We start from the raw sequence: 27,996 nt of genomic DNA, 5'->3' as shown, positions 1-27,996 counted from the left end.
CTTTTTTTATTCATTTTGTTTTTGGTTTGCATGAACCAGGGGCATTGATGTGCAGTTGCTCAACATGTAGGTAGAGTGATTTGATTATTTTTGCTACTATTTTGTGTTTGCATCCACATTGGAGAAGAGTTGAAAAAGGCCTCAAGCCTCTGAGAGACCTTGACGGGCGACAGCCTAGCTGTACGCAACTCACTAGCCAGCCCTGCGTAGTGGGAGGGAGGACGAGGAGGTGAGGGGGAGAAGAAAGAAAGAAATTCTCCATCGTCACGGATTTGTGTTCAGATTTGACTGCGAATTTGACGACGCTGACGACGACGAGCCCTGTGACTGCGAGGTGGAGGTTGAGGAGGATAGCGAGAGGCTGATGTGGAGGGCCTCCTTGAGGTCCTCCAGGGAGCCTGAGATCTCCTTGCGCTCCAGGAGCTTGAACTCCTGGGTGAAGAGGACCATGTGGGTGAAGATGGTGTTGAGGTGGCAGTGGAGGTCCAGCCGCATCATGTGGTCGTAGTGCGCGCAGTAGATGTGCTCCAGGACCTGGAACAGGAACCGCAGGATCCGCTGGACCACCGACTCAAAGTCGGCTGGGAAGACTTTACCTGGGGATGTGCAGGGAGAGACAAAAGATGTCTTCATGCCTCAGCAACATGAAGCAAAATCCCAAGCATAATATATGAGCAGCCAAGAAATCTATACTGTGCAGGGGCGGATCCAGGAATTCTGTAAATGGAAGGCACCTTTAATACAAAATTAAAGGGGGCTCCCATTTTTCCTTTTTATTTCTTTTGTTCTTACAAAAAAAATAAAGAGGGGGAACACACCTGGAGCCCGTTTCATAAAACTTGTCATCAGTGACAAGTTGTCATAGATGTGACAAGTTACTGAAATCCTTGCACCTGACTGGCTGAGAGCAAATTTGTCATAGAAATGTGGCAGTTGTCACTGATGATAAGTTTTATGAAACGGGCCCCTGGTGCGCCCCCCTCTGAATCTGCCACTGCTGTGGACTCCCATTTTAAAAACACGGTTTAAATAACAAAAGTCTTGTTACAAGGAAGTAAAAATTCAGGTCCCACAATTTTCATCTTCAAATCTTTATGTACTTTACTGTTAAGCTTCAACTAAATTTTGATATAACAAAAGAAAACCACCAACCCTGAGGAATTTGTTCTAATGGGAGCTGTCTGTACCTCATAGATGAGAACAAATGTCAGAAATTTGGCAGCAGTGAGATAAGATACAGTATGGAAGACACTGCAGTCAGCTGCAGGAGCATGTTACTGCACACAGTCATTTTACGTCTTTCAAATACAGCCAATTGCTAACATAACATCCTCTCATGGACTCACCATACTTGGTGGGGAATACCCCCTCGTCGTCTATATGCTTCTGAGCGAATACCATGACATACTCGATGTACTGCGGTGCCGTGCATTTGACTTTCTTCCCTCTGTCGTCGTGCCATTGATATTGTCTGCCAGTAAACCAAAAGATAATGACAGATTGAAACCATCACCAATATAGACGTACATTTACACAACTACTACAAAATCTTTCTGACAAAGCAAATTTTTCATTTAACCAATACATTTGTTTTCGTCTTCCCCAAAATGAACAATTACCAATACTTCCTAAAGTTTGCAGTAAACTGATAATGAAGATGATTATAAAGACAAAAACTTGCACAAAGTATCAAATGAGTAAACTATTAAATGCAAAGTACAAAGGTAAATGTGAGCAACTTTTAGAGCAGGTAACCCACCTACAGTCATTGGTAATTCTCTTAACATAAAATCTTATATTTATTCTTTTCCTTTACTTTTTGTATACACATACTCCTTCTAATAATATTACATGTATATCATTTTACAATAGCTCAATTGCATGATATCATATGACTGCAGAACACTGATTTTTTCTTGAAAGATACAGATGTACACGAAGATAATCAAAATAAGGAAATATGTTTTGTATTTTCCTAACATACAAATTTGTCCATCCAGGATGTACAAATCATGCAATTAGAAAACTTATATCAGCACCTTTGTTGTTGTTGTTTCTTTGTGTACTCGTTGCAAGGGGAATTGTAAGTAGATTTTGATATGGGGTGTCACTTAGCGAAACAAGAAGATAATCACTAACGAGTAAAGGAGGATGAATAAAAAATTCCAACTCACACATTGCCGGGTGCTGACATACTTGCACAGGATTCATTGGTACAAAACTGGCCTGCTAAGACACCATAGAGGACGTTGACATTATTAAAGAAAGAGAGAGCTGCAAGAAAAATAAGAGAGGGAAAAGAGATACATTCAATGGTCAGGAAGCAAAAATCTTAACATATTGAAAAAATACAGTATGCAGTGTCTATCTCATCAGCCCCACCTCCATTCTTTAAATAATTGCAAGTGAAGGTTAAAGGTCATTAATCATGACCAAATGGATGAGCACTGAGTTTACATACAACCGTTTACAAAATGCAGAGTTATGAATGAGCACAGCCAACAAGAAAACTTTGATTTTCAATTTTAAAAATCATTTATCTTGGCCATTTCCAATGCCATACACCTATTAAAAAGGAAGTTAGATTGTTTAAACATAAATGTTGTAGATCCAAGACATGGAATTGTAATCATTATTTCAAAGAAGGTCGCATATGGAAATAGTTGAAAAAAGGTTTTTTTATGTGTGTTTTGTTTTTGCAGGTGTGCATGCTACTTGTATGAATAATTCAGTAGGTACATAGCTTTCAGAAGGAAAGTCTATATTTAGAGACAGAGACTTCTGAAAAAAACATTCGCTTTTCAATACCAGTGGCACTTGTGTGCCTTCATGTCTATCACAAACACACACACTCTGACATTTTTAAGTGTTTCTGTGCCCCATTCCACTGGAACACTGACAAGGTGCAATCACATTCAGTGTTCTGCTTGAATGCTCACTGACGTGAATACACAGCTCCTTCATGAATATGGGGACAGTACATAGCACCCAGGTTTCGTTGTGTCTGCTACATACAAGGCTAAAAACTGCACATACAACGTAAATCAGTGGAGGGGGGACTAAGACAAATATGATGCACGAGCAAGATGTAAGCACTCAAGTAACTCTAATGGTACTGTATATCTTGCACCATGCTGATTTAGAATGAACGTGAAAAGCCAATCTACATTTCTGTAAAACAAGAAATTTTCACATACAGTGTATACATGAAACTTTTGCGAATTTCACAAGGAGCTAAGATTTGCCAATGTAAAATGCATGCAATAATTATCTATCTACACAATACACTGAACGTCAGCGGCAATTACCAAAAGTTTCATGCTGCGAATGTTTCTGGTTTCACAGTATGTTGACTTAAATGATCAAATCATGACTTATGAAACTAGAAAAGCACTCGTAAAAGCGCAGACCTCTGTCAAGCTGCTCATTTTCACCAATACATGCAAGCTGAAAATTGCCCAATTTCCCAATAAAGAAGCTTGTGTTTACCTCAACAGCTTCCTGCCGCGCGGCATCTCAAGCAGAGTATGCGCTTTAGTGTGCGTATCACATGCAAACCTCAAATGCGCAGAGCTTGAACTCCAAGTTCATTGACCCTATTTGCCAAAAGATTTAAAAAAAAAAAATCAAAAATTTGTACAAATTTCTGGATCACCACCAAAATTTAATCATCTTTTCCTTGTGTCATCATCCACTTTTCCTGTAGGTTTCATCCAAATCTGTTTACAACTTTTTGAGTTATTTTGCAAACAAACAAGCAAACAGACAAATTAACAAACCCACCCACGGTGACAAAAACATAACCTCCTTTTTTTTTGTATTTCTGGATTTTATTGATCAGATCGAAGAACATCGTGCTTTTTCACAGGGTATATGACAAATACATTTTTGAAATCACAAAACAAAAGTTTGATAGCATTCAATGATAGTAAAACTACCAGGCGTCTGATCCTTTTTTGGACTATAGTCTCTAATACACGTTAACACCAATAGTTCTAGAATCGTATACACAGAAAAACGAAAAAACATAACCTCCTTGCCGGAGGTAATAAGCCATGGAATCTTGAAGAGTAATTGCTTGTAACCACATACAGACAAACCTGTCTGTAGCGGCCATCCCAAGGGAGACAAAAAGGTGGCCATTATAGACATGTGGTCGCTAAAGACAGGTGCCCTCTAGAGTAGGTTTCACTGTATACAAGAAATTATGCACATTACAAGATGTGGTGATCACATTATTGCCTCAAACTCTCATATTGGTAGGCACCTACTGTACATAATATTGAGGAATCATCTTTTGGTCTATAATCAAGCAGTACAGCTGCTTCCCTTGAAGTTATGATTGCTACACAGGATTTCATCTACAATCAATGGATGAAAAAGAAAATGTGATTCATCCTTTATGATTCTTTTTCAAAGACAGAGACTAAGGGAAGACTTTAAGACCAAGACAAGACTAACATGACTTGTGAGATGATGATATATCATGCAATTTGCAGTCATTGTATATGATTGTGGTTCATGAAAATGTGTGTGTCACTAGAGAATTCTGCAACTTTCTCATGTTTCATGTCTAGTTTGCGTAAAACCTCTTTTTTTTTTCTTTTTTTTTTCTCTCTCAATTTACAATTTGTAATTTTCAAAGTCATGTTAGACAGCTTGGTGAAAAGAACCTTGCAGTTATTCCAAGTTATACATTCGCTGCATTTAACATGGCAACTACAAACACACACTTTATACTGCTGATAGGGTGCTACCCAGCTATTGCTTTAAAAACAACAACACAGAATGCAGGGGTGGATCCAGAGGGGGGCGGATCCAGAGGGGGGCACACCAGAGGGGCATTTCATGAAGGAACTTGTCGGATAAAATGTCCGACAAGTCAATTATATCCGACAAGTTCAGAGAAATCGGCCCATTAGACGAAAGAATTTCTCAAAACTTGTCGCATATAATTGATTTGTCAGATATTTTATCCGACAAGTTCCTTCATGAAACGCCCCCCAGGTGTGTGCCCCCTCTTTATTTTTTGTTAAAACAAAAGAACTAAAAAGAAAAAAATGGGGGGGGGGGAAGCATGTGCACTCCCCCTTTGATTTTGTAAAGGCGCCTCCCCTTCACAGAATTCCTGGATCCGTTCCTGAAATGTATTTGAAAACATGCAATAGCTATATTAAAGCTGCCCTGTGTCAATGACCCTCTGGGGGCTGGGCCCAGTCCATACTTTAAAATCTTGAGATGGGGAATGCAAACTCACTATTGGTACAGAGCCATTCGTTCTGTTCTAGACCGTGGGGTAACCACACAATTTCTCTGATGTCGAACTCTATGATTTGTGCTTTGACGTTCTGGGCGTCGAGGTACGGCTTGGGCTCTTCCGTTGGACTCGCTGGCGGCTTGTTCTTGTCTTTATTACGTGCTTTCCTGAATCATGACAGAAAGATGTTAAACAGAGAGACACAGAGATTAATGCAACATACTGAATATATCTTCTTTACATGAGTGGTAAAACTTTAGATGACATCAGAAACATTTCCACAAAGGGGACGTGCTTGCATGTCAGTAGCCAATTTAACAGTGTTCAAAGCAGAACAGAGTCTGGATACCTCCGGAGACCACTTTCATACTGGGACAACATCAAACTGGACAGCATCAAACAGGACAACATCAAACAGGACAACATCAAACAGGACAACATCAAACTGACTGCTCAGTAACTTTTGCTGAATTTTTACAAATTTGATTGTTGCCAGCTGATTGGTTGCCTCCGGCCTAACTGCAATGGCAACTCCAATCATTGAAACTCTGCTGCATTTGCAAACCTTTCCATATGAAACAGCCTCAGGAGGGAGAAAGTCTTGGGTCCTAGTCTAGTATGATTTGGGCTGTTTGCAATCACTGGTTTAGAAACAACTGCAAAGGAACATTCATTTTTACACAAGAAGTAGAGACCTGGGGGTGTTTCACAAAGCTGTTCTTAAAGTTAAGAAGGACTTAAGTGAGACTGGTGATCAGTTCTTGTGCTGAATTATTGAGATTCTAATAGGTATAGCACACAAGAACTGATTACCAGTCGCACTTAAAGGGGAAGGCTAGTAACTGATCAGTGGGAATCAGTGGAAATGCTGGAAGATGATTGTTCCAATCCTTATGGGATTCATTCAAGAGTTCATTGTATATCTATTATTGTGCGAAAATGATTTGCTTCAGAATGGTCTCATATTCAAGTAATGTACAGTTTAATGCTTCCAGGTTAGCGTCCCTGGTCAGTGACGGAGCATTAATCTGCACATTACTTGAATATGAGACCGTTCTGAAGAAAATCATTTTCACACAACAATAGATATACAATGAACTCTTGAATGAATCCCATAAGGATTGGAACAATCATCTTCCAGCATTTCCACTGATTCCCACTGATCAGTTACTAGCCTTCCCCTTTAAGTCCTTCTTAACTTTAAGAACGGCTTTGTGAAACACCCCCCTGATGTACAATGTAAATGTGTACAAATTAAGTCCCACATGATGCTCAGGAAGCATCCTCTTTTCTAGCAACCAATTTAAATAGGTGATTGTTAAAAAATTAAACAATGTTTGTTTTTTTCTTCATAGATCTCATGTATTACAGACACTATGACAAACATGCACTGATGTTACCTTGCAGTCCATACAACCATATGTAAAATCAGTGGAGGGTTGTTGTACATTGTGTCATGCATACATGTACAAGTTGATTGCCTGATCTATCAACCAAATCATACTTTAAAATTGGTTTTACCCTGCACATGTACTGATTAAATGCCAATTTAGAGCACTGCAATATGCATCTGTAATCTACCAAATGTATGGCTAGGTGGTCACATCTCTGAATTTTAGCATGTTGTATGCAAAAAACAAACAAATAAACAAACATGTAGAATGTAAAATCTCACTCGACTTTGGCTTTCTACAATAATTAATTGCAAAATGACCCCCTAAATCAATGTAATGATGTATTCAAAACATTGAGATGGTTGCCAATATGACCACAATTGTCATAATGTACGATATTGCTACACACAGGTTGAGAGCTAAACTCCCAGGGGATGAACTGTGGGAAGGAATGTCTGGTGATGCAGATGTTGGTGATTGACACAAGTAATTATCAATCATGTCAAGCAGCAGTCATTGACAACAGGGAACATATCATGAGTAGTTTGCAATCAAGAACCTAACGTGCATGAATGTAGCCCAAGCTAATGAGATAAGGCCACTCGAGGGAAACCATTCTAATGGTCTTTACAAAGATATGAACAAAGTATAGAGAGTCATGGTGAGCATTTTGAATTCCAGCACACCTATAGATTCATAATCAATGAGAGGCTCTCAGCTACACTGTATCCACATACATACGTGTACATGTACACTGTACATCATGTGCGGATGTGTGTGTTTGTTTGTGTGTTCTTGCAAATGGCTTCAGTCTGGGATATTGTAGTGTTTCAGTCCAGGCAACTGGGGACATTTCACACAGGCATATGGCCGTTTGTTTAAAATACCGGTATTCAAAACAAATGAAAAAGCGCAGTATATAATGCACCTGCCTGTTCTGCATACTTTAGGACCTGTATGTAGGCAAAAAGTTTTCATACTACTGAAATGGGGAAATTTGAAAATTTTTACATGCAACCTTGATTGTTGTGTATGCACCTATAAGATACACTACATGAAGCCTGATTTTTTTACTTTACAACTAAACTGAACTTAAGAATTATTTTTTTTTTTTAATGGTTTTCAATTTCAATTAGTCAATTTATTGCGGGGAAAAAAAGAAAAATAATTTTTCAGAAACAAATAAAATGGAATATGCCCAATTACCTTGAGCAAACTATCATATCCCTGGTTGAAGCATCTTACGAGGGTGCGTGTATACAAAGTATGTGTGTGTGTGTACCGGTACATTATGCATTAGGAGCCTATTCAATGTTTTTATACCATACATTTACGCTTAAATTACAGACATTACCATAAATACTACACAGGGCCCCTCGCTAGACTACTAGAACAGATTACCCAAACTTGGTCTTTGCCTATCAAGGACCTGAACTGGGGATTATATTGACAAGATTTATATTTCTATGATTCTATTCAAGTGGCCCCTGATCTCTTTGCAGACAGCTGTTGTCATGTGTTGAATGGGCTTTTGAGGCTGAGGATATTCACCTGTCTGATTATTGCGGAATGGCATCCAATTTACAATAATGGTGGCTTCAAGGACGACATTGATAATACTCTGTAAAATATCGACAACACACAGCAGACAGTTCCCCTAATGACTGAAAGGTAATCTACATCGTATATTGCATACAACGTTGTACCATATAATTTTGTGAAAATGGGACTTGTCTGACTATGTTAATGCAAGCAGATGAATTTGTTATTGAGAATGTGTTGATGGATGTTGTTTTAGTGTTCAGTCAACAATATTTTTCTTCTTTTTTGTGTGTGCGAAGTTTTACTCAATTGAAAACCACTGATAAATGCAGTGGCATGATACAGGATACTGTCATGACTATCACACCTCCTCCTCACCAGGAAAAAAAATTAATTCCTATCATGAAAATTGATATAAAAAAGCACTATTTTCAGACAATATCCACTGAACTCACAAGAAACACTTATGTTTCTTTATAAGTCTCTCTCTCTCTTCTGCCCCTCTATCTCTCCCTCTCCCTCCTTCTCTGCTGGTCTCTCTTTCTTCTCTCTCTGAATTTATTACAGTGAAACCCCGTTATAACGAGATCCGTGGGACCGGCGATATTACCTCGTTATAACCGGTACCTCGTTATATCCGTACGCATCAAAAACAAAGAAAAACATAAGCACAACATCATATACCCATCAATGAAATTTAAGAACATCCTTTGTGTTGTTATTACACAATTATGCATCATTATTACTGAGAGAATAAAGGGAAATTATTTGTGAATTAGACGAAAAAGTATATATGTGACCTTGCACCTCAAAACAAACAAAAAGTCGCCTGACATGAATTTTTAGTTAAGACCATATTCTGAAAGAGCATACTTCAAACTTTAAAATGATGTATAACTCAAATCAAATGGACTCTCCTAACCTATCTAAATATTGGAAAGTAAGCACAAACTCAGGGAAAGTGTGAACTGAGAAAAGAGGCTCTGAAGTGCAGTGTCTATTCAAGCGCTTAATCTTTACCAAACCGTGCTGGCTGTGCGATGAATGGGACAAAAAACAGGAAGTAAACCACCAGAGTAACAACAATGAAGGGATTATTAAATTAAACTGAAATTAAACATGCCTCATTAACACATTCTGTCCATAATTAATGCCAACTTTCAAAGCAGTAGCACTATCTTTTCAAAAGTTATTAGAGTTGAAAGTGAAGAGTGTGGATAAGGTTTTTCAGAAATGAAAAAGGGACTCTACAGACACACCTAATCACACTATTCTACCAAAATGTTCGAGATAAATGGCGAAAAAAAACACACTTTCCTGCCCGTTTTATGATACCAAATTTTAGCATAATGTAAAAGAAGACCCGCTCTTGCAGAAAATATGAAAAAGTCAAGTTCGGCTGGGTTGACCCATTTCACTTATTTTTAGTCCTCGCGCAAAATCAGTGTGTGCGACTTTATGTTCGTTTTGAGGTGCACGGTCACATATAGGGGCTGAAATGAGTTAAATTTTTAGTGTAATAATTCTTGTTTGTGAAGTTTTTCTAAACACCAGCGCAAATAGAGTAACATACAGGCCTTGTTTACCATAACTTGCGAGGTATTTTTACGCTGTTGGTGCCTAGTGGGAATGTGATGATTTCATGAATCATTTCGGCTGTAATCTCATACAATGTATGATCGTTGCGCCCGAAGGGATTAAAAATGCGTTCTTTATTTTCTTCCGAAAATCTCTTCGCGTTTTGTACATCTGTTCTTTAAAAATATGCGACAGGATTGAATGTGGAAGGTTGTGATCCTTTTTACGCAAATCTGTACCTGGTAGACCATTCTGAAAGAAAGAAAAATCTTCATTGTGAAATGCAGTGTTAAAATTGTGATAATGAACAGACCCAGATCTATTCAATAAATGCGTTTGTTTCTTTTTCTGATTTAGGTTAACATGCGTCATTCAACATTTTTTACGCTACTGTCGTCTGGCGAGATCGCGATGATTTCAGATGTAACATACATGCGTTGTTTACCGTTAACTTGCGAGGTATTTCACGCTGTTGGTGCCCAGCGGGAATTCGATAATTTAATGAATCATTTCGGCTGTAATTTTATACAACGTATGATCGTTGCGCCCGAAGGGATTAATAATGCCTTTTTTATTTTCTTCCGAAAATCTCTTCGCATTTTGTACATCGATTCCGTTCTTGAACTGTTAAATGCGTTTCTTTCTATTTCCGAACACCGATTAAGTAGGTTTATATGCATTATTCAACTATCTTTTTCGCTACTGTCACCCGGCGAGATCAAGATGATTTCACTAATCATTTCGGCTTCAATCATACACACTCGTATTCAAATTATTATTTGTTAAATGAGAATGAACAAATCCAGATCTATTCAAACAAATAAATGAGTTTGTTTCTTTTTCTAAACACCGATTAAGTATGTTAACATGCGTTATTCAACTATTTTTACGCTATGTCACCCGGCAGGATCGCGATGATTTCATTAATTATGTCGGCTTTAATCATACACACTCATTTTGTTAAATGATAATGAACAAATCCAGATCTATTCAAACTAATAAATGCATTTTTTTTTTCCTTTTCTGCGTTATTCAACAATTTTTACGCTACTGTCACCGGCGGCATCGCAATGATTTCATTAATCATTTCGGCTTTAATCATCCGCACACATATTTGCTAACCAGCAAAAGAACTGGAAGTCGGAACTAAAAATGGAAAGGATAATTATAATGATGAGTTGCACACGCATTCCATGCCATTGTCCATTTTCGGCCACAAGTGTCGCTACATGAAAAGTTTTTGAATGCGTTATCCTTTTTTCTTTTTTTTTTCTCGTTACGCTGTGGTCTGACCTAATATCACGCACGCGTATCTCGCGAAAAAGAAAATGGAATGATTGATTAATAATTCAGTAGGAACATCGGAAGACATTCCTGTGTCTTATCGAGTGGCTTAGAAGAAAATATGGAAGGAGCGGTTCTCTGCAAAACGGGAAAAAGACGTGGATAGCTTAAATTCGGTTTTCAATGTTTCGTTTGTCGCATGTTTGAAGGCGACAATTTAGTCAAGAAATGGAACCTCGTTCTATCCGATCAAATTGCTTATGTTTTTCTTTATCATGATGCACCGAAATTGTCCTCGTTATAACCGGAATCTCGCTATAACCGAACTCGTTATAACCGATTCGTTCTGCCATAGGTTTACACGCAAAGGAAAACGGGACCGACGCGATCACCTCGTTATAAGCGGTTCCTCGTTATAACCGAACTCGTTATAACAGGGTTTCACTGTATCATTATATAATATCATTCTGTATGTACAGCTACAGTACCTACAGATAGAGGTACAATATACCTTCTTATATTTGATAAACAACTGAGTAAGGAATGCATCTGATATTAATATCTCTTTTCCTCTCTTTCTCTCTCTCCTTTTCTAAGTCTGTACTCACTTCTTTTAGTGTTAAGATCAACTGGTTTATACAATGTACTGTAAAAGTTATTTTTGCGGACAGATATTTTCGCAGCCCTAGGTCACAGATATTTTTGTGATGTCTTCTTTTGCAATTTGACACAGAGGCTATCATACGATGGTACAAACTGTACATAACTTTGTAAGTGCACTAATGTCCGTCTGTTTGCCATTATATTTGCGTGTTGATAAATTCATGGCTCAACAATGATTTGCAAAATTTGCAATAATCAAACCCTCGCAAAAATAACAGCTCTTACAGCACCTGTTTGTGAGTTACACTGGCCATAAACCGTTTCCATACCTGTGCATCACGACACGTATGATGGTAGAGATTCTCTCCCCTGCACTTATCTGCCTCACAACTCCCATCATTGTCACCACTCTCACCTTGCTTGGCGATGCAGGAATTTCCGAGGGCAAATCACACTATCTGGGGCTGTAGTTGGGTGTTTTTCAGCCACAATTTCATGTGCTGATCAGAAACCCTTCGGTTCTTCTTCCTTTTGCCACGGTTATTCCAATAGTTTGGGTATAAGACTAATGGAGTGCGAACAGCTTCGATAAGTTGTAACAAGTTGACTCCTTGATGCTTTGGACCTCGTACACACCCAGAGGTTGAGCACACAGGGTTGTGCTGTCGGCAAACATTCTTATTGACAATTCATTAGGATGCCTCCATCAACTGCACGTTTTCTTTTGAAGTATGTACAAAAATTGTTTACGTTAGTCTAATAACCCAATATTTTCCAAACCTTTTATGAATTTCTGGCAAGATTCTTGCCATCAAGTTCCGAATGGTGTTGTTGGAATAATCAGAGCCTATAAAACTTCGTAAATTTTAGTGTGAAGTCAAATTTTGCAATACAATTTTTCAATATTTCATTGCAATTCACATGTGAAAGAAATATGTGTGTTTGATATAATGCAGGGTGACTGTCCTGCCAAGCGTTGCCCGTGTAAAGCACAACATTGATGTACATATAATCCACAACAGCACCAAGGATGATCTAAGACAGCAAACAATTCTTGGACGTTAAGACTTGCAATACATTTGATACCCAAGACAATTAATGCACTTATCAGTCTTCAAAACTATCCTGGGAGTGACAGAGGTATTCAGGTCGTAGTCCAGTCCACTCTGGTACAGCAGCGTACATGTAGTCCTAAGACAAGACTTGTGCTTTGAGAAGTTTTATGTTTCCACCATAAAATGATTCCGACGCGGCACAAGAGCTAAGTCTGAATTCCAGATTGCGATACCATGCAGACAGTGTGTACACAATGCACTCATCGACAAGAGAAAACTTTCACAGTCCTACGGGAGGTGAGTGCATTCAAAAGCACATCTCTTCTTGCTATCAAACACTGATGTTGCTGCAAATTATGGCGGTCAGCAAAGTCACTTCTACAGGTACGTGTACCACCAAACTAACGTCAGAAGGGCCAAACTGGGCAAATGAAGACGGAGGTTCAGATTTCCTGATATTCGCTTTTAAACAAACACGGTATCTTTCATCAAACTTTGTGTCAGTGCCCGCAAACATCCCAAGTGCAGGATGTGTGTGAAGCTGAGGGCAAACAGCTCTGTTTATCTCCGAGTCTGAGCCTTAACGTTCGTAGTATTTCCCTTCAAACACTTCAACCCCCCTTTGTTTGTCCGGTTGTACTTTGATGGTGACGAAAAAGGCAAACGCACTTGTTAGTCCGCGACCAAAGTCTGACATACATCATAGGAACGTATGGGGCGTGCGTCACAGAGATAATCATCTTTACAGTGTCATGGCTAAGTATAATACTGTGTGACTAAATGACATATCATTTAACAGATAAATCATATATCTGACATATTAAAAGACATAGCAAAAATTGCTGTAAGGAGGTCACGATATTCTGTAAGAATGAAGTTAATATTAACAATTTGATGGTATCAGAGACCAGTCACTGCAGGATTATATGATCAAAGTGCATCTATGTACAATCTGATTGCTTTGAATATTAATATCTTCTTGTATGTAAATTTTGTCTGTAAATGTACAGACACAAATAAACAGAAAGCAAATATACACTGTACTTGTAGAATGATACACAGTGTAAGTTGGTCAACCATCCATTCCTTTGCCAGATAGATCCCCAAACAAAAATTGCTAAATGTGACCCCAAAATGAATACTTCTGTGGCTCTAAATTTCCCATAGGCATAGCAAGCAGCCATCGCCACCTATAGACGTATTGGCCTTTCAGACACAGATACAGTTATAGCCTCGTAGCCTGACAATGACAGTGCTCACAGCAAGTCATTTATACATTGGTGAAACTAGTGTTTCACAGAATTAATGTCTGGCTCTAATGAGCCATTCCATGGGAGGGACATTAAATAAAAAAAAAAAGAATGCAGTGTACATAATTGATATTTGGATGTTATTTTTCATGAAGAGGGGCACTATGTTTCACTATCTCATATATCTACTGTATCTTTTGAATCCAGCCTTTTTCTGAAAAGTTACATTCTCATGACTGAGAATCAAGTTTTAGGAGAAACAAGGCAGCCTGTGGGTTGATGTCCATGTTAAAAAAAAAAATGATTAGAGCAATCCACTGCTTCTATATCTACTTTTACTAAAGAAATGAAGAAATAAACTGGTAATGCATTTTTGCCAATAAAGAATGAGTTTATTCCACTCAAATTTTCAGCAGTCTCCGCCTTCTTCAGGAGTCTTGTCAAGACTTCTGAAGAAGGCAGAGGCCGCTGAAAATTTGATTTGAATAAACTCATTCCTTATTGGCAAAAATGCATTTAGTTTATTTCTTCATTTCTTTGTGGAGCCAATACGTGAATTCTCAATACTTTTACTATTAAAAGGGTCATTATACTCATTTTGATTAAAAAAATATGAGTTTTGTGTACTCTATTAGTAATGTCCCAAATAGATCACTTTGAAAACAGGCTTCATCCGTGTCACATAAAGCACTATGGAATGGCTGTGATGATAGCTGTAGGGTGTCATGTTGCAATGTATATAGAATCTGTCAAATGTCTGTAGTACTCAAACCCATACTATGTGTCTGCAATATTAAATACTAATAGAAAAATAAGGCGACAGCAACTCCTTGTCTGCAATGAAGAAAAGCTACATTGTAAACCTTGTACATTTAGATATAAAAAGCATAGAAAAAGAAACTTGAGAATAACAAAAATGTAAACACAATCACAAAATAGAATAGATGACTTACCACAGGAAACTCATCATGCATATCAAAGGAAAGCCAGCACTGGAAAAACTCTAATCAGGTATACATGTAGACGAGCGCAAGAGTGAACGATCGAGCAACACGGCTTCACGAGTCTCCAAACACTGTGCACAGGGGCCCCTTACTGTCTTGAAAGTGGGTGTCTTTCAGCCACGTGAGGACAGAACCCCAATTATGTATTTTATGAATGAAGAAGAGCAAGGACTGGGTGGAAAGAACTCGCTGCCGAAGAGAAGACGAAGGCAAGATGCACTCAAGCGCTCTGTCTGGGGGGTTTTCACAATCAGCCTCTTTTCTTTACTAGCGATTCTCTTTTGACGTGCAATGAAAATGTGATACACAGAAGAATGTCAGCAGTTTGAGAAGCCGCACAACACACACACACACACACACGCCCCACGGACTGGCATAAATTCATCCAAGGTGACAACTTGTGCCAACCAATTAGAGGAGCACAAATGAGTATCCAGTTGATATCATGTCAGGATAGCTTGTAGTGTCCTTTTCATTCATCAAAGCTCTGACACAGAAGCTCAAAGCCCATCCCACTCCCACTACCCACTCTCTCCCCTTCCCTTCTCGATCTCCTCCCTTCCCTCCCCTCTCGAACCCGCCCCAAAACATTGGCCTCACTTTAAACCCTTGTAATACCTAATAATTACCAAATCAAAAACCAATACAAAAACATCAGGCACCAGATCTACTCTTTGTAAATGATCTGCTGTAAGAATTCATGACACCCTCCAGCTTTTTTCTTCACATTCTTATCACGGCTACCACAGCCAAATACTATGTAGAGGACAGCCACTAGGCAATGTCCTGGGGGCTTATAAACCCCTGACTACACCCTGTAACTTTTACTATTAATCCATCTCAAATATATGGTGTAAGAAAACCAAAAACTGTAGATATTTCTCGGAATTTTAAAGCCTATACTCTAAAGTTTCTTTTCATTCAAGAGCTTCAAGATGCCACCACCCTCCCCCATTCAAGCAATGAGGTGTGGGAAAGCTTTCACTGCTTTTTTGATTTATCTACGTGTTATACTCGGTGCAAGAGAATCTGGACTTATCCATTACAAACTGTAAACAAAGGTACTGCAGTGATGTCCCCGCTAGCACTTTCTTCTCTCTCCCTTTCTCTCGTATCACACTGCCCCCCCCCCTGCTCCCCAAAGGACTTGGAGGAAATTATTACTACCCCTGCGACCGATGAAATGCTTCCTCTACTTGTTTACCGAATCTAAGTAAATCTGATGTCCCCCCATGGGGTTGGGGACTGCTTGATGCAGGCCTAAGGAGCCAACTCGCTCCCTCTGTTTTGATGGTAAAGGCTATGCAAGATTCAGGGAAGGTGAGATGACAGAAAGCATTCATGCAGTCTCTCCCTGACTTTTCAAAATATATTGAACAAACTCCATATAAATGGTATATAGAGTGTAGGCCTACCACCCCCTCCCCCCCCCCCCCCCCACAAATCCACTTATGCTCACATCATACAAGATCTGCAATGGTAGACTTTAAGCTGAAGGAAATGATTCTATCAAAGTGACAAAGTAATGAAAAGGAGAAGTAAACTGTTGAGTTTTAGAATGCATTGTGTGAATATACTGAAAAGTATCATAGCCACATATCTTCATGTCTTGGCAAACATCTCATTACCTCTTTGTGTGAAATGTTTACTCCTGAAAAATAAGCACCTGTGCATGTGTCCTACAACTGAAGTGATCAGTAAATCTGTCAAAAGAAACATTAAAACAAAATCACCTACATGTACCTCCTTCCCTGAAGACACATATAGATGAATGGTGAAAACATTAAAGTAAGAATGTTTCCATTCTATGAGTATGCCCTCCAGCCCTCTCCTGCAGATAAACTTCTTATTGTCTCAGTTCCGATTTTGGCTTGGTTGCATTTCTCTTTGTATGTAAAGAATTGGAGCATGTCCCCAATTATGTGATGGGGGTATGCATTTAATATTTGAAGCAATCTGACTTGGTGTAATAGCATAAATTTATTAGTTGACAGTCAATGTAATCGTATTCAGCTTTCATTTCAATTCCATCAAACATTATGCCGGGCAACAGTCTCCTGCGCAGTAGGTCACTAATGTCACATTTTTGGGTTGTAGAACTATACTTCAGATTTGCTATAAAACTTTTCTGAAACTACTGTAAAAGTGGAAATTTCCAGAGTGTAGTTGCAGTGTAATTGCAGTACGATAGATTTCATCCCTTTTATTTTCTTGACACCTGTCATTTCAAAACTGGAAATATTGACATGCAGTGTGAAACACAGCTGCGCTCTGCATACCATATGTTGTAGGAATGCATGTAAATTGTAAAGAAATGTACAGGATTTTCAGCTGCACTGCATTTTTCTCATTCTGGACAATGTTCAAGGTACATCTCACTGTAGCAAATACATACAATTCGCACGCCCGTACCCAGTGTGCTGTCTATAGCACATATTGATTTTTTCCCTACAAAGGATGTTTACTCCAAACCAATTTTCTGCGTGGATGATTCCAATTTCCACTGAAAACATCAGCTGTTGCAAGCATTTGTCCTCTGGAGCAGGAAAGGGCTGTATCGGTGTCAGATAAACACGAGAAAACAAGTCTTCAACTTCATCCCACTGATAGAAAGCATGTGGCGATGAGTTACACAGTCCAGATTCGTCAATCAATTTTCTCTTACGAGGAGACGATAAAGTTGCTGCTGCTCTAACGAATACTTACAAAAAAAAAACTTTCAACTTAAGCGCATCTTCCTGTTTACAACTGCAATGAGTTCGTTCAGCACAAAATAAGAACACGAAACGCACATTAGGCCGGATAAGAGTAATTTAATTGCACTGTTATATTTTTAAAAGTACCAGTTAGAATACACACTGCAGGGTAATTTTATCAAATCTAGGCTTGGCATTCCTTCTGACGAGTCAATCTGAAGGGTTCACGAACTGTGTCAGTTGCAGGGGAGATTCATAAGGATATAGAGATATATGTAAATTCACATCTTTGAAGACTTTAGACAATAGAAAAGAACCCATTGCATCTGAAGGTATTTTGTTTGTTTTATACTAATTGTATTGATTTTATTATAACTGAACACAACTTGCTTATAGTTAATTACATGATTTCTCAAATCAAATGGGGTCAGTCATTTTCCAGCTCCTTACATTTGTAGGTGCTTTCAAATTCACTACCAGTAATTAGAATTTTGCTTGATTCTGAGTACACTTTTGCAAGGGTGAACACATACACTGTAAACATCTAAAACCCAGAGTGAAGAGATGGCGCACACACATGTAGCTTGACCTTGTTGCATTGATCTCCACCATGGGGCATGCTAGTGTATCAAGAACTAATGAGCTCCTGTACATGTGTACAATGTACATCATGTACAGCACGACCTCGATTATCCAGCAATTGATTATCACCACTCTCTGTTATCCGGACCTCGATTATCCAGCAATCGATTATCACTACTCTCTGCTGACATTTTCTTTTTGATGTTTTCATGTATTTGCAGTGCTAAATCTCACTCAAAACAAACACATCTTCCACCATTATTGTGTGATTACACCACAGGACAAATTCATATGTTCACAGTGGACTGTAACTTTTTCAGTCAGTTCATGAAATGATTTCAGAGACTGGTGCCGTGCTTGTCACTGGCACTGCGTGCAGAGCATGACAGTAATTGCAATACAAAGCAGCGGCAGTATTCAACGAGTTGCAATGTCTATCTTATTGTCTGACACTATTAATCAAACAAACAATACATGTACATGGCATTGTATATGAAGGGATATTTTACTTACCTGGTATAAATCTTTATTTCCGTATCAATTCCTGAAGTATGAAAAATGATACAGTATACCCCTGTAGCATGACATGCTAGAAACTGCTGTATTTGAGCATACATGTATATTGTAGGCTCTCTTATCTGCCCAAGTTGATTATCTGGACGCCCGTCAGTCCCGACATTGCTGGATAATCGAGGTCCTACTATAGTCTTAATTAATAAAAGGCAGGACCCACCTTAACGAACCTCTTTGTTTTACTTTGTTTTTGGATATTTCAGTCATCTTAAAAAAAAAAAAATTCATCAAATAAACTTTGAATTCCTCTTAGAATTGTAGGCTCTTTCACATTTCATGAGTAGTTTTTAATCATCTTGCAAAAAGTTGAATCTGAATCTGAATCTCAACCAAAACAATTATCATTTCTTTATCATCCCATCCCATAACCCTATCCACTAAAAGCTATTTCTTTCAACTTGTAGGCTTTCCCCACAAGATGTGCTAATAATATGCTTGAATTAATTTATAATCTAATCTTGTCAAGCCTCTATTTTCAGTTGGTCTTCCTGTAACAAACTGTGGGGATGGATGAAATTAAGGACATGAGTGATCAACCACAGTTCTTCTGTATGCAGGTGATAAGGCATAATCCAACATTGTGTACAGAGACTGAGTAAATGTACATAATGACTAAGATGAGTGCAAAAGAAACATCATGTGTGTGCTCATGAACATGCATACTTTGTGCCTGGTGAGTCATAAAGTTCCCAGGTCCCTCCCCCTAATGCTTAGTTTACACCTCTTTTTCTTCAAAGCAACATTGTACTTTGCACTTTGCAGCTTGGACACACTAAGACCCCGTTTACAGTGCGAGGCTCGGCCGCGGCCGAGCCGCGGCCGAGCCCAGCCCCGCTTCAGTGTAAACGCGCAAAAGGCCAAATGCGAGGCCAAAATTGGCCTCGCATTTGGCCTCGCTCTGGAGGTGGTCTCGTCATGGTTACTATTACAAACGTTAACACCATCTGTCTTTCTTTTCTTTTTTAAAAAAATCATGGTCTAGTGGACCTGTTACTATCTATCCATGGTAATTGATACAGTCAGCAGCACTACATTGTATGTTTTATGAGTTGCAGTTCAATATCTATACGTTGGTGCCAATACAAAGAGAATCTATGAAGACTGGAAGAAAAACCACAAGATATAACATTTTTAAAATCTATTTGTCTGCAATCGAGGTGGAAAATTCTTATAATATCAACTGCTGGCAGGAGTACATGTAGAATTCCTAGGGTCTTCTTTTTGCACTTCATACACTAAAAGACTTTCCATTTCTATTTTCTCCATGAGTGAGTCCTCCTCTCTCTACCCCTCCCCCTTTGAAGGTTCTGTAATTTAAATCTACTGTAAGCCTATCAGAGCAGGGTATAATTTGATTAGTATCATGGCATTATTGCACAGATGCAGCAATGCTCGATACATACACATCACACATATACAGTGTACAGTGTATAATGTACAGCGATGCCATCAACAGAGCAGTGGGGGCTAGCAATGAATTTATATCATCCTCAGAGTGCTACACACCTGTCCTGCAGAAATCACATGGCCAGCCCTCCCCCTTCCCTAACCCCCAACCCCCCCCCCAAAAAAAAAAAAATAAAAAAAAATCACAAAATCATAGTTAGGGCATTCACATTTTGATAACAGTATTCAATTAGGGTAATCATGATAATATGAAAGCTCCGATGTCCTGTAAAAGTGGTTTCTTTCGCGGTGGTTTTATTTTCGCGCTTTTCGCACTTTGAGGTTGAACCGCGAATTTAACATCACGCGAAAATGTTTAGAAAAGTCGCGCCAAATTAACTACGCAAGGAAATGTTTTGAACTCGCCGTTTGTTACAATGCTATTGCGCACATGCACACACGAAGATTCCGCGCATTGAGTGTATTGATGGTCAACACACACACAGCGATACCGCGCAATGTAGGTACAAGCATGTTATAAAGTACTTGAGAGACAGGATTTCAGGTACAGTAGGTGTAAGCCTGCATTTAATTTGAATTTCTTTTTAATAAATAAAAGAATAATTGGATTATACACGTGTACTTTGGGTTGTCATGTGCAAAATAAAACAGTTTTTGCCAAGTTCTGTGAATTCACAGATTTTGCCGACCGCGAATTTAAACACACGCGAAAAAGTCGGCACCGATGGAAACCGCGAAAGTATCTGTACGCGAAAGAAACCACTATCAAAACGCTGATTTTGACCTGAAAAGGGGAAGTATAAACACAGCCTTTGTCTATATACAGTGTGTACTAGCACTAAATCATCTTTCAGACAAATATAAAGAAATTGTGCATTTTGCATAAATGGGAGATGTGTTGACTGTCTTTCTTGAACCCTCTGACAGTTCAATCTCTCAATACATTCTGTACTTAAGAATCCACCAAAACATAGCTTTTACATTGTCAGAGACTCCAACCCCAAGCAACTTCTGATCTAGAGATTCTCCCGCTTGAAGCCCATAGCAAACGGGAGACTCCAACTTGATGTGCGCATGCAAAGCGCAAAGTTCCTTACGGCCAGGGTCCAGGGCCTGGAAGCTTTAGGGTTCTAGATGCTCTCTCGTGCTATCTCAGGCTTATTTTTCAACATACGGCGACACTAAATAAGAAATGATTTCAAGTGGGAGGCACAGAGCCAGGGCAGGAGAAATTGAATCTCAAGCAGGAGAACGGGCAAAAATGGGCTTTTGGCGGGAGATCTCCCATCGAAAGCGGGAGAGTTGGAGTCTCTGCATTGTATTTAAGTAACTACAAAAATGTGGACGGTTATGGGAGAGTACTCCCACTGCATTTTTTCTGTTGTTGTTTTCCCCCTCTTTGTTGTTTGAGGGGTGGATGCATAGTGGCTGGGATAACAATTTACTGTAAAAGTGGAAATTTTGGTAGTGTAGAAATTTTCAAACATGTACATATACTGTAGAACAAAAATAAAAGCACAATTTTTTTTTTTTTTTTTTTTTTGCTTTTTACATGTACATGTAATACTACATAATTTACTTATACTTTGATTCTGCTGAATCAAAAACACACAATATTCATTTTGCCCGGACGGGCATGAAAAATTACTCGCGCAAAATTGGTAAGAAATGTTCACTTTTAAAGTATTGTACACATACAAATTTGTAGTATGATCAGCCCACTCATGCTTTTGTGCAGCTCACAACTCATGAATTTCTCAACAACATTGCAATGCATTGTACATGTACAGTGTACTTTCAGTTTCAGGGAAGAAGGAGAGTTCAACCATAATGCTCTCTTTAAGAACCGCAGTGAACACACACCCCTTTGTATTGTCATACACGCTTGTATGTAATCTCTGAAGACTGAATGACATGAATTCCAGTGTACAGTGTAAGACACTATAAGTATAGTGCATGCATGCGACCCTGCATTATAAAACCATCATGAAAGTCGCAATCAGGATTTTTAAAGGCAGATTCTGTAAGACCAGACTCTCAGCTTTATAAAAAATGACGACATACAAGTTGTATCTAACTCATTACAAATGGACTTTCCAAACCCATCTTAATGATGCTAAGAGTGTACATTGTATACGCGGTACTCTTTCATAGCCAAAGTTCTCCTTTATATTCTTAATGACTATTCAGGCATGGCAAGGGTCTGTATTCAAATGCAAGTGTCTATTATTTCTACAACTATTTTGCCTAATGGTGAGTTTTAGTTGCCTTGGTCAAGGAGGTACAATGAAAATGGGATGTGTAGCACTCTGCAGTAATTGCCAATTAAAGACTTGCCCAGTAATCAATAACAGCTAGCACATAACATTGCTTTTCATCATAAACCTACAATACATGTACCCTTAGTTGAAACCCTTGTGATTCTTGCTCAAGAATGTCTTCTTACAAGGGATATCATAAATCCTTTCCAGGAATGAAGAGTATCCACACTCTCTGCTGCTACAAAGTGTATCTACAATGTAGAATCAAAAGCTGAAACTTCACTGTATGATGATCCTTTGCTAAAATTGAAAAGCCCCTACACATGCCAGTTGACATCATTGAACAGAGTAAAATCAATACACGGCAGTAGAACTTTCATTGAAATTTGACATACTGATGGAGGAAAAAGACTAGAAAAGTAATTGAATTTACGTTTTGGGTTTTACAAAACAATATTGGTTGCAGACAATGAAGTGGAAATTGAAGCTGACAATGGTCCTGAATTGGTTTGTTATAGTTGTCAAAGTAATCACTTTTGATAAATACCATAGACATAACTGATCACCTTTATAAATCAAGAATCTGAAATCAAATTACAAGGATTTGTGTGTACAACACTTGGAGGTTTGTGAGGCACTGGCATTACTGCTTCATTTGTTGTTATCAATCAGTGTACCAGTTATGTGAAATCAATTATTATTTTGAAGTGAAACTTCAGCACTTGCCCTATTTGTTGGACTAACCTAGGTGTTATTATCAACTTTAACATGAGATGGATTTTTAATGTTAAGGATGCAACACAGCCAAAACATTTACTTGCAAATGAATGGGAACACATGCATGTACACACCATGTATACATACAGTATTTTCTTTGGATTGAACAATTTTCTTTACATCATAGCCCAGCTGTTTGTTGTGAGGCAGCATGAGTATCAAGTTGCTCATTTGCCTAAAACCCGCCACCCCTCAATGTTAAGGAAGACAATATTCCTGTGTACCACAATAAATACATTGGTTGCCTCAATCCACAATTGACAAAGGCCCCAAACTCCAAAATGCAAGTAAATATTCACTTTACTTGCACAAGGGTTAGCTTTAGTTGCTCAAAATAGTGGGCAAGTAGTTTGCAGCACCCTGAATGTATTTCTGATGATCCCAATGCCGATTTTCCTTCCATGTCAACTTGTGTAATCTAATCACAATGATAATATAAATTTCACTGAGTAACTATTCAAGAATTTATAGTGCTTGTGCATGAATGAGCATGTAAATGAGAAAAAAAGTTATTTGTATGCATTAATTGTTGCATAATCACAAACAAGAAAACTTTTTTTTTTTGCATTATAATACTATAATACTAAAAATCATTTTTACTTATTTTTTGTTTTTGTAACCCAGGGTAGAGTACAGTGCTAACAAAAAAAAAAAAAAAAAAACCATAACAATTCAACAAAATGGCAAATTTTCATTTGGCACCCCAGGGTACCAAATGTTGCATCATACATTGTAGTGCATATGACGTCATGATACGTAGCAGTCTTCTGGGGGGCATTTCATGAAGCGTTTTGGTGGGATATTTTTCTGACAAACTGTTCCAAGCTACTGAAATCCTTGCATCTGATTGGCTAAGAGCAAATTTGTCCGACAACTTTGTCAGACGAAATGCTTCATGAAATGCCCCCCTGATCCAGCAGTCTCATCACCAAAATTTCAAAAATTCGTAACTTTTGAATGGATTGTCCGATTTCCTCAAACTTCTCCTGATGTATTCTAATGATATAATTACTGTATACTTGGGTTAAAGGGGAAATCCAGTCCAAATATAAGTTAGTCTGGTAAGAAAGAGTATATTACGAGTTCAATTGTATAATTTTGATTGAAATTGGATGAAAAATAAGCAAGTTATGACATTTTCAAATCTCGCTATTTTTTCAGGAAACAGTTCTTGAAAGGCCAATATGAATATGCAAATGGCAAAGCTACATGTAGCATGTCATCCTCTCACAACTTGCAACATACATTGTACATATACAGTGTAGTTTGTACATAAAAATTTTGAATTTTCCAGTTTTTCACTCAAATGCAATTATGCCCAAGGCTCAAATCCTGGTATATCTAACTGATCATTATTCTGAAGTTATTCAACCAGGAATTAACATCACGTCTCAGACTGCAGCGACAGAAACACTGAATTTTCGTCATTTTTTTGTACAGATCAAAGGAAAATTGTATGGTCATGACATGGTTAGCTCACTCATTTGCATTTTTATCCACTGTACAAGAATTGTTTTGTAGAAACTTGATTAACTAATACAGCTCAGACTCAGCCCTAGCCCTGACCCTCTGTATGCTGAAGAAATCATGCAATTCATTCAAGCGTATGGCACAATGCGATGCGCATGCCTGATCCATTTGCAACTGCAGACTATTGCTATCTATGGTATGGGTACAATGCTAGTCACCTGGAGAGAAAACAAGGCAAAACTAACATGCCAACCCCTCGGCCGTTGTGGTTCACCCCATAGGCCATGGCATGGGGCGAACTTGACCGAAAGATCGGTCTGTATCTTGTCATTGGGGAAATGTTCCGCGGAGACTGCGTCTGGCCTCACGGATCCCTTCCTTATACAGACCGAAGGCAATGATGCTGGCTCTTGTGGGGATGCCCTGCCAGCGGTCGCACACAGATCAAACGTTACGATAAAACAAATTTCAGACAGCTTTTTTTACATTCAAACAAGTTTGACGTGACATGACACATCATGCAGCAATATTTTGGGTAACTTTCTCACATTGTGCAATCGAAATACTCACAGTAACTACATAGGTTATATTGCAGAAATTTGTATCCATATCGCAACATCGCCGTTCGTTAGCTGCAAGTCGCCATTTTGTATCCGTTAGCCAATCACATGCGAGGTACTTGTTTTATTAAAAAACAAGTATAAATCTACCTTGCATGTGATTGGCTAATGGCTTCATATGTTAAAGAGCTGTTACGACCACTGGTAGTTGCATCTTTTTTCATGAAAATTCTACAAAAATGTTGGAAATATCATTAATCTGGTGAGTGAAATGCATACTTGAAATGTAGATTTTTCTATACAAGCTTAAATTTGCCGACCTAGGGCCGTGAATTAGACGTAATCGAGAAGGGTGAGGTACCTCACCCAATTTTCCATAGAAACAGTGGTTAAGAGTAAGACCATCCCCACAGCAATGTATACCCCATACTATCAACTTCCGTCTGTCTACGGAGGAGAGCGACAACGTCATAAAAGTAAAAGACTCCTCCGGACAGACGGATCTTTCTGTCTAGGGATGAACCAAAAGGGGTTGGCATCTTTCGCCCGTTTTCTTGTGTGAGGGGTGAATGTGTTGATAATACTGGCACGCAGGTCATCAACAGAACTGGGATATATGGCCATGGGTGATCAGGTGATTGGGAGAATTGAGAAGTATTCTTGAATATTGGTTCTAGCAGATGGCCAGTCAGAGTCAGTCCATAGCGCATTACCATTTGACTGAACTCCCAGCAGTCCTGAACCTGGATGTGTATGGTGGACATGGTCCCTGCTTTAATTTCCATCCCATCATGCATCATTTCCCTACTCTCTTCTGTGTGTGCACAATGTATGTGGATGCAAACATGTGTGAGTATGTGCGTGTGTGTGCGTATGTGTATGTGTGTACATGTACGTGCGTGTGTATGTATGTGTGTGTGTATGTGTGTGTGTGTGTGTGTGTGTGTATGTGTATGTGTATTTATGTGTATGTGTATGTGTACGTGTATGTGTATGTGTATGTTGTATATGTGTATACATGTGAAAGCGTATACTTCATGTAAACCATCCGATTCGATTGAATGAAAACTGTATACTTTCAATGATTAGCTTGTACGGTACATGTATCGTTATATTGTGTGTTTAAAGTCATATATAATTAATGACCCGTAGTAATGTAACGTAGACTAAGTGAGGAGACTGCAATCTACAAGTTCGCTTTTTAGCAGCCCCTCAATTTTCATTTCCATGAAGTTCTTTTAAGAACCAGTATGTATTATTATGTTCCAATATATGGAATCATGTCAAAGTGTATTACAGGCTGTGTTTGATTGGAAATGAAAATAAAAAAACATGCATGTGAACATGCATGTGTGAAATGAAATGAAATATTATGATCACCAGTACTAGAGTAACTACGGCAGTATGCGGCCTTGCAGCCGTTCGCGGCAGGTACAGCATACACGGTAATATACCGCTAAACACAGCACTGCACTGTTACATGCACACTACACATATACTAACACACTAGCAATCAACAAAAACCAACCGATAAAATGGGCACGATCTCTGACAAAAGTGAAATTTTCTCACCTAAATGACAACATATCGCATCCAAAATGAAATTTTCGGTACTTCTTAACATTACAGTTAAGAAACAATGGTCCAAGAAACTGGATTTTTTGTCGTTTTCTCGATGTTCATAGATTTTGAAAACATATCCTCACGTAAAATAGAACTTTCGCGAGCCGATGTGGGCCGCCATTTTTTTCGGAAAGTGGATGTTACCATCGAAAAAAAATGAGAAAAACACGAGAAAGACATCAACAACACCGCCAGATTTGCGATCTTGTTTGCGGCCAATGCATGTGCGCCCGCTATTTTCACGTGCTTTCGCAATGGGAATTGGCGCTTACGCAATGTTCGCGAGAGATGTGAAGGCTTTCAGCTACAGATCGCGGAGCACGCGCGTATTGCATAGGGATTGTACATCGTGCCGCAAGCAGAAATACTACGTCGCATATCGCCCTTATCGGCGAAAATTGTGCCGGGTTTTGCCCTGGTAAATCATGACAACTGCGTTGGTCAGTGGTAAATTTCTTTTATGAAAACAATTGCGTTAATTAATAATCTTGTCTATGATATATGAAATGGTTGAAAATAATTTGCCTGATTTGTTTACAAGTTGGAAAAACCCTTAATAATGCTTAAACTGCCGCAAACGGGATATTTTACTCTACTCCAGTACTAGTTACTAGTACTAGAATCTAGTAGTAAATTTACTAGTACCGTTACTGCTCGCCCAAATAATCATGATAATGGAAGGGTAGTCCCCCTAGTTCCCCATAATAGCTATTCGTAGCACGAATTATGGAGGAGGATCAAGGAATTGGACTGCAGCATTTATAATTATATAACGAGAGTGTATACATCCTCTCGTGCCGGTGCTGTGTGTTGCATGTTGTGCGTTGTGTTCGAGTGTTGATAACTTATGAATGATAAACCGGCGATTTACGGGAAAACAATAATAACAAAAGCCCTTGCTTTCCCGCACTAGATTCACATGAAGGGAGAACCATCATCACTATTCCAGAGAAATAAAGAAGGATATGCTTACCCCATCAACCAATCCATGATGAATAAGTGAGAAGTTTGCTAGCAACTTTCGATATCTGTTCCTTACGGATGGATCATCGTCTCATAGCCACAACACACAATTCGCGA

General features: G+C 38.7%; 1 protein-coding gene across 1 annotated transcript; it reads right to left on the bottom strand.

Moving 5' to 3' along the window:
• LOC140236136 (MOB kinase activator 2-like) lies at positions 1-27,996 on the bottom strand. Its single transcript, XM_072316108.1, has 5 exons — positions 27,890-27,996; positions 5,258-5,424; positions 2,175-2,274; positions 1,347-1,471; positions 1-596 (listed from the first exon to the last, which is right to left on the bottom strand). Exons 1-5 carry the CDS (start codon positions 27,904-27,906, stop codon positions 265-267), a joined length of 741 nt encoding a protein of 246 aa, XP_072172209.1. The 5' UTR covers positions 27,907-27,996; the 3' UTR covers positions 1-264.

Source organism: Diadema setosum, chromosome 12, assembly GCF_964275005.1.
Source record: "Diadema setosum chromosome 12, eeDiaSeto1, whole genome shotgun sequence".
In the NCBI taxonomy this organism is placed as follows: domain Eukaryota; kingdom Metazoa; phylum Echinodermata; class Echinoidea; order Diadematoida; family Diadematidae; genus Diadema; species Diadema setosum.
This window is presented reverse-complemented; position numbering and strand designations above follow the sequence as displayed.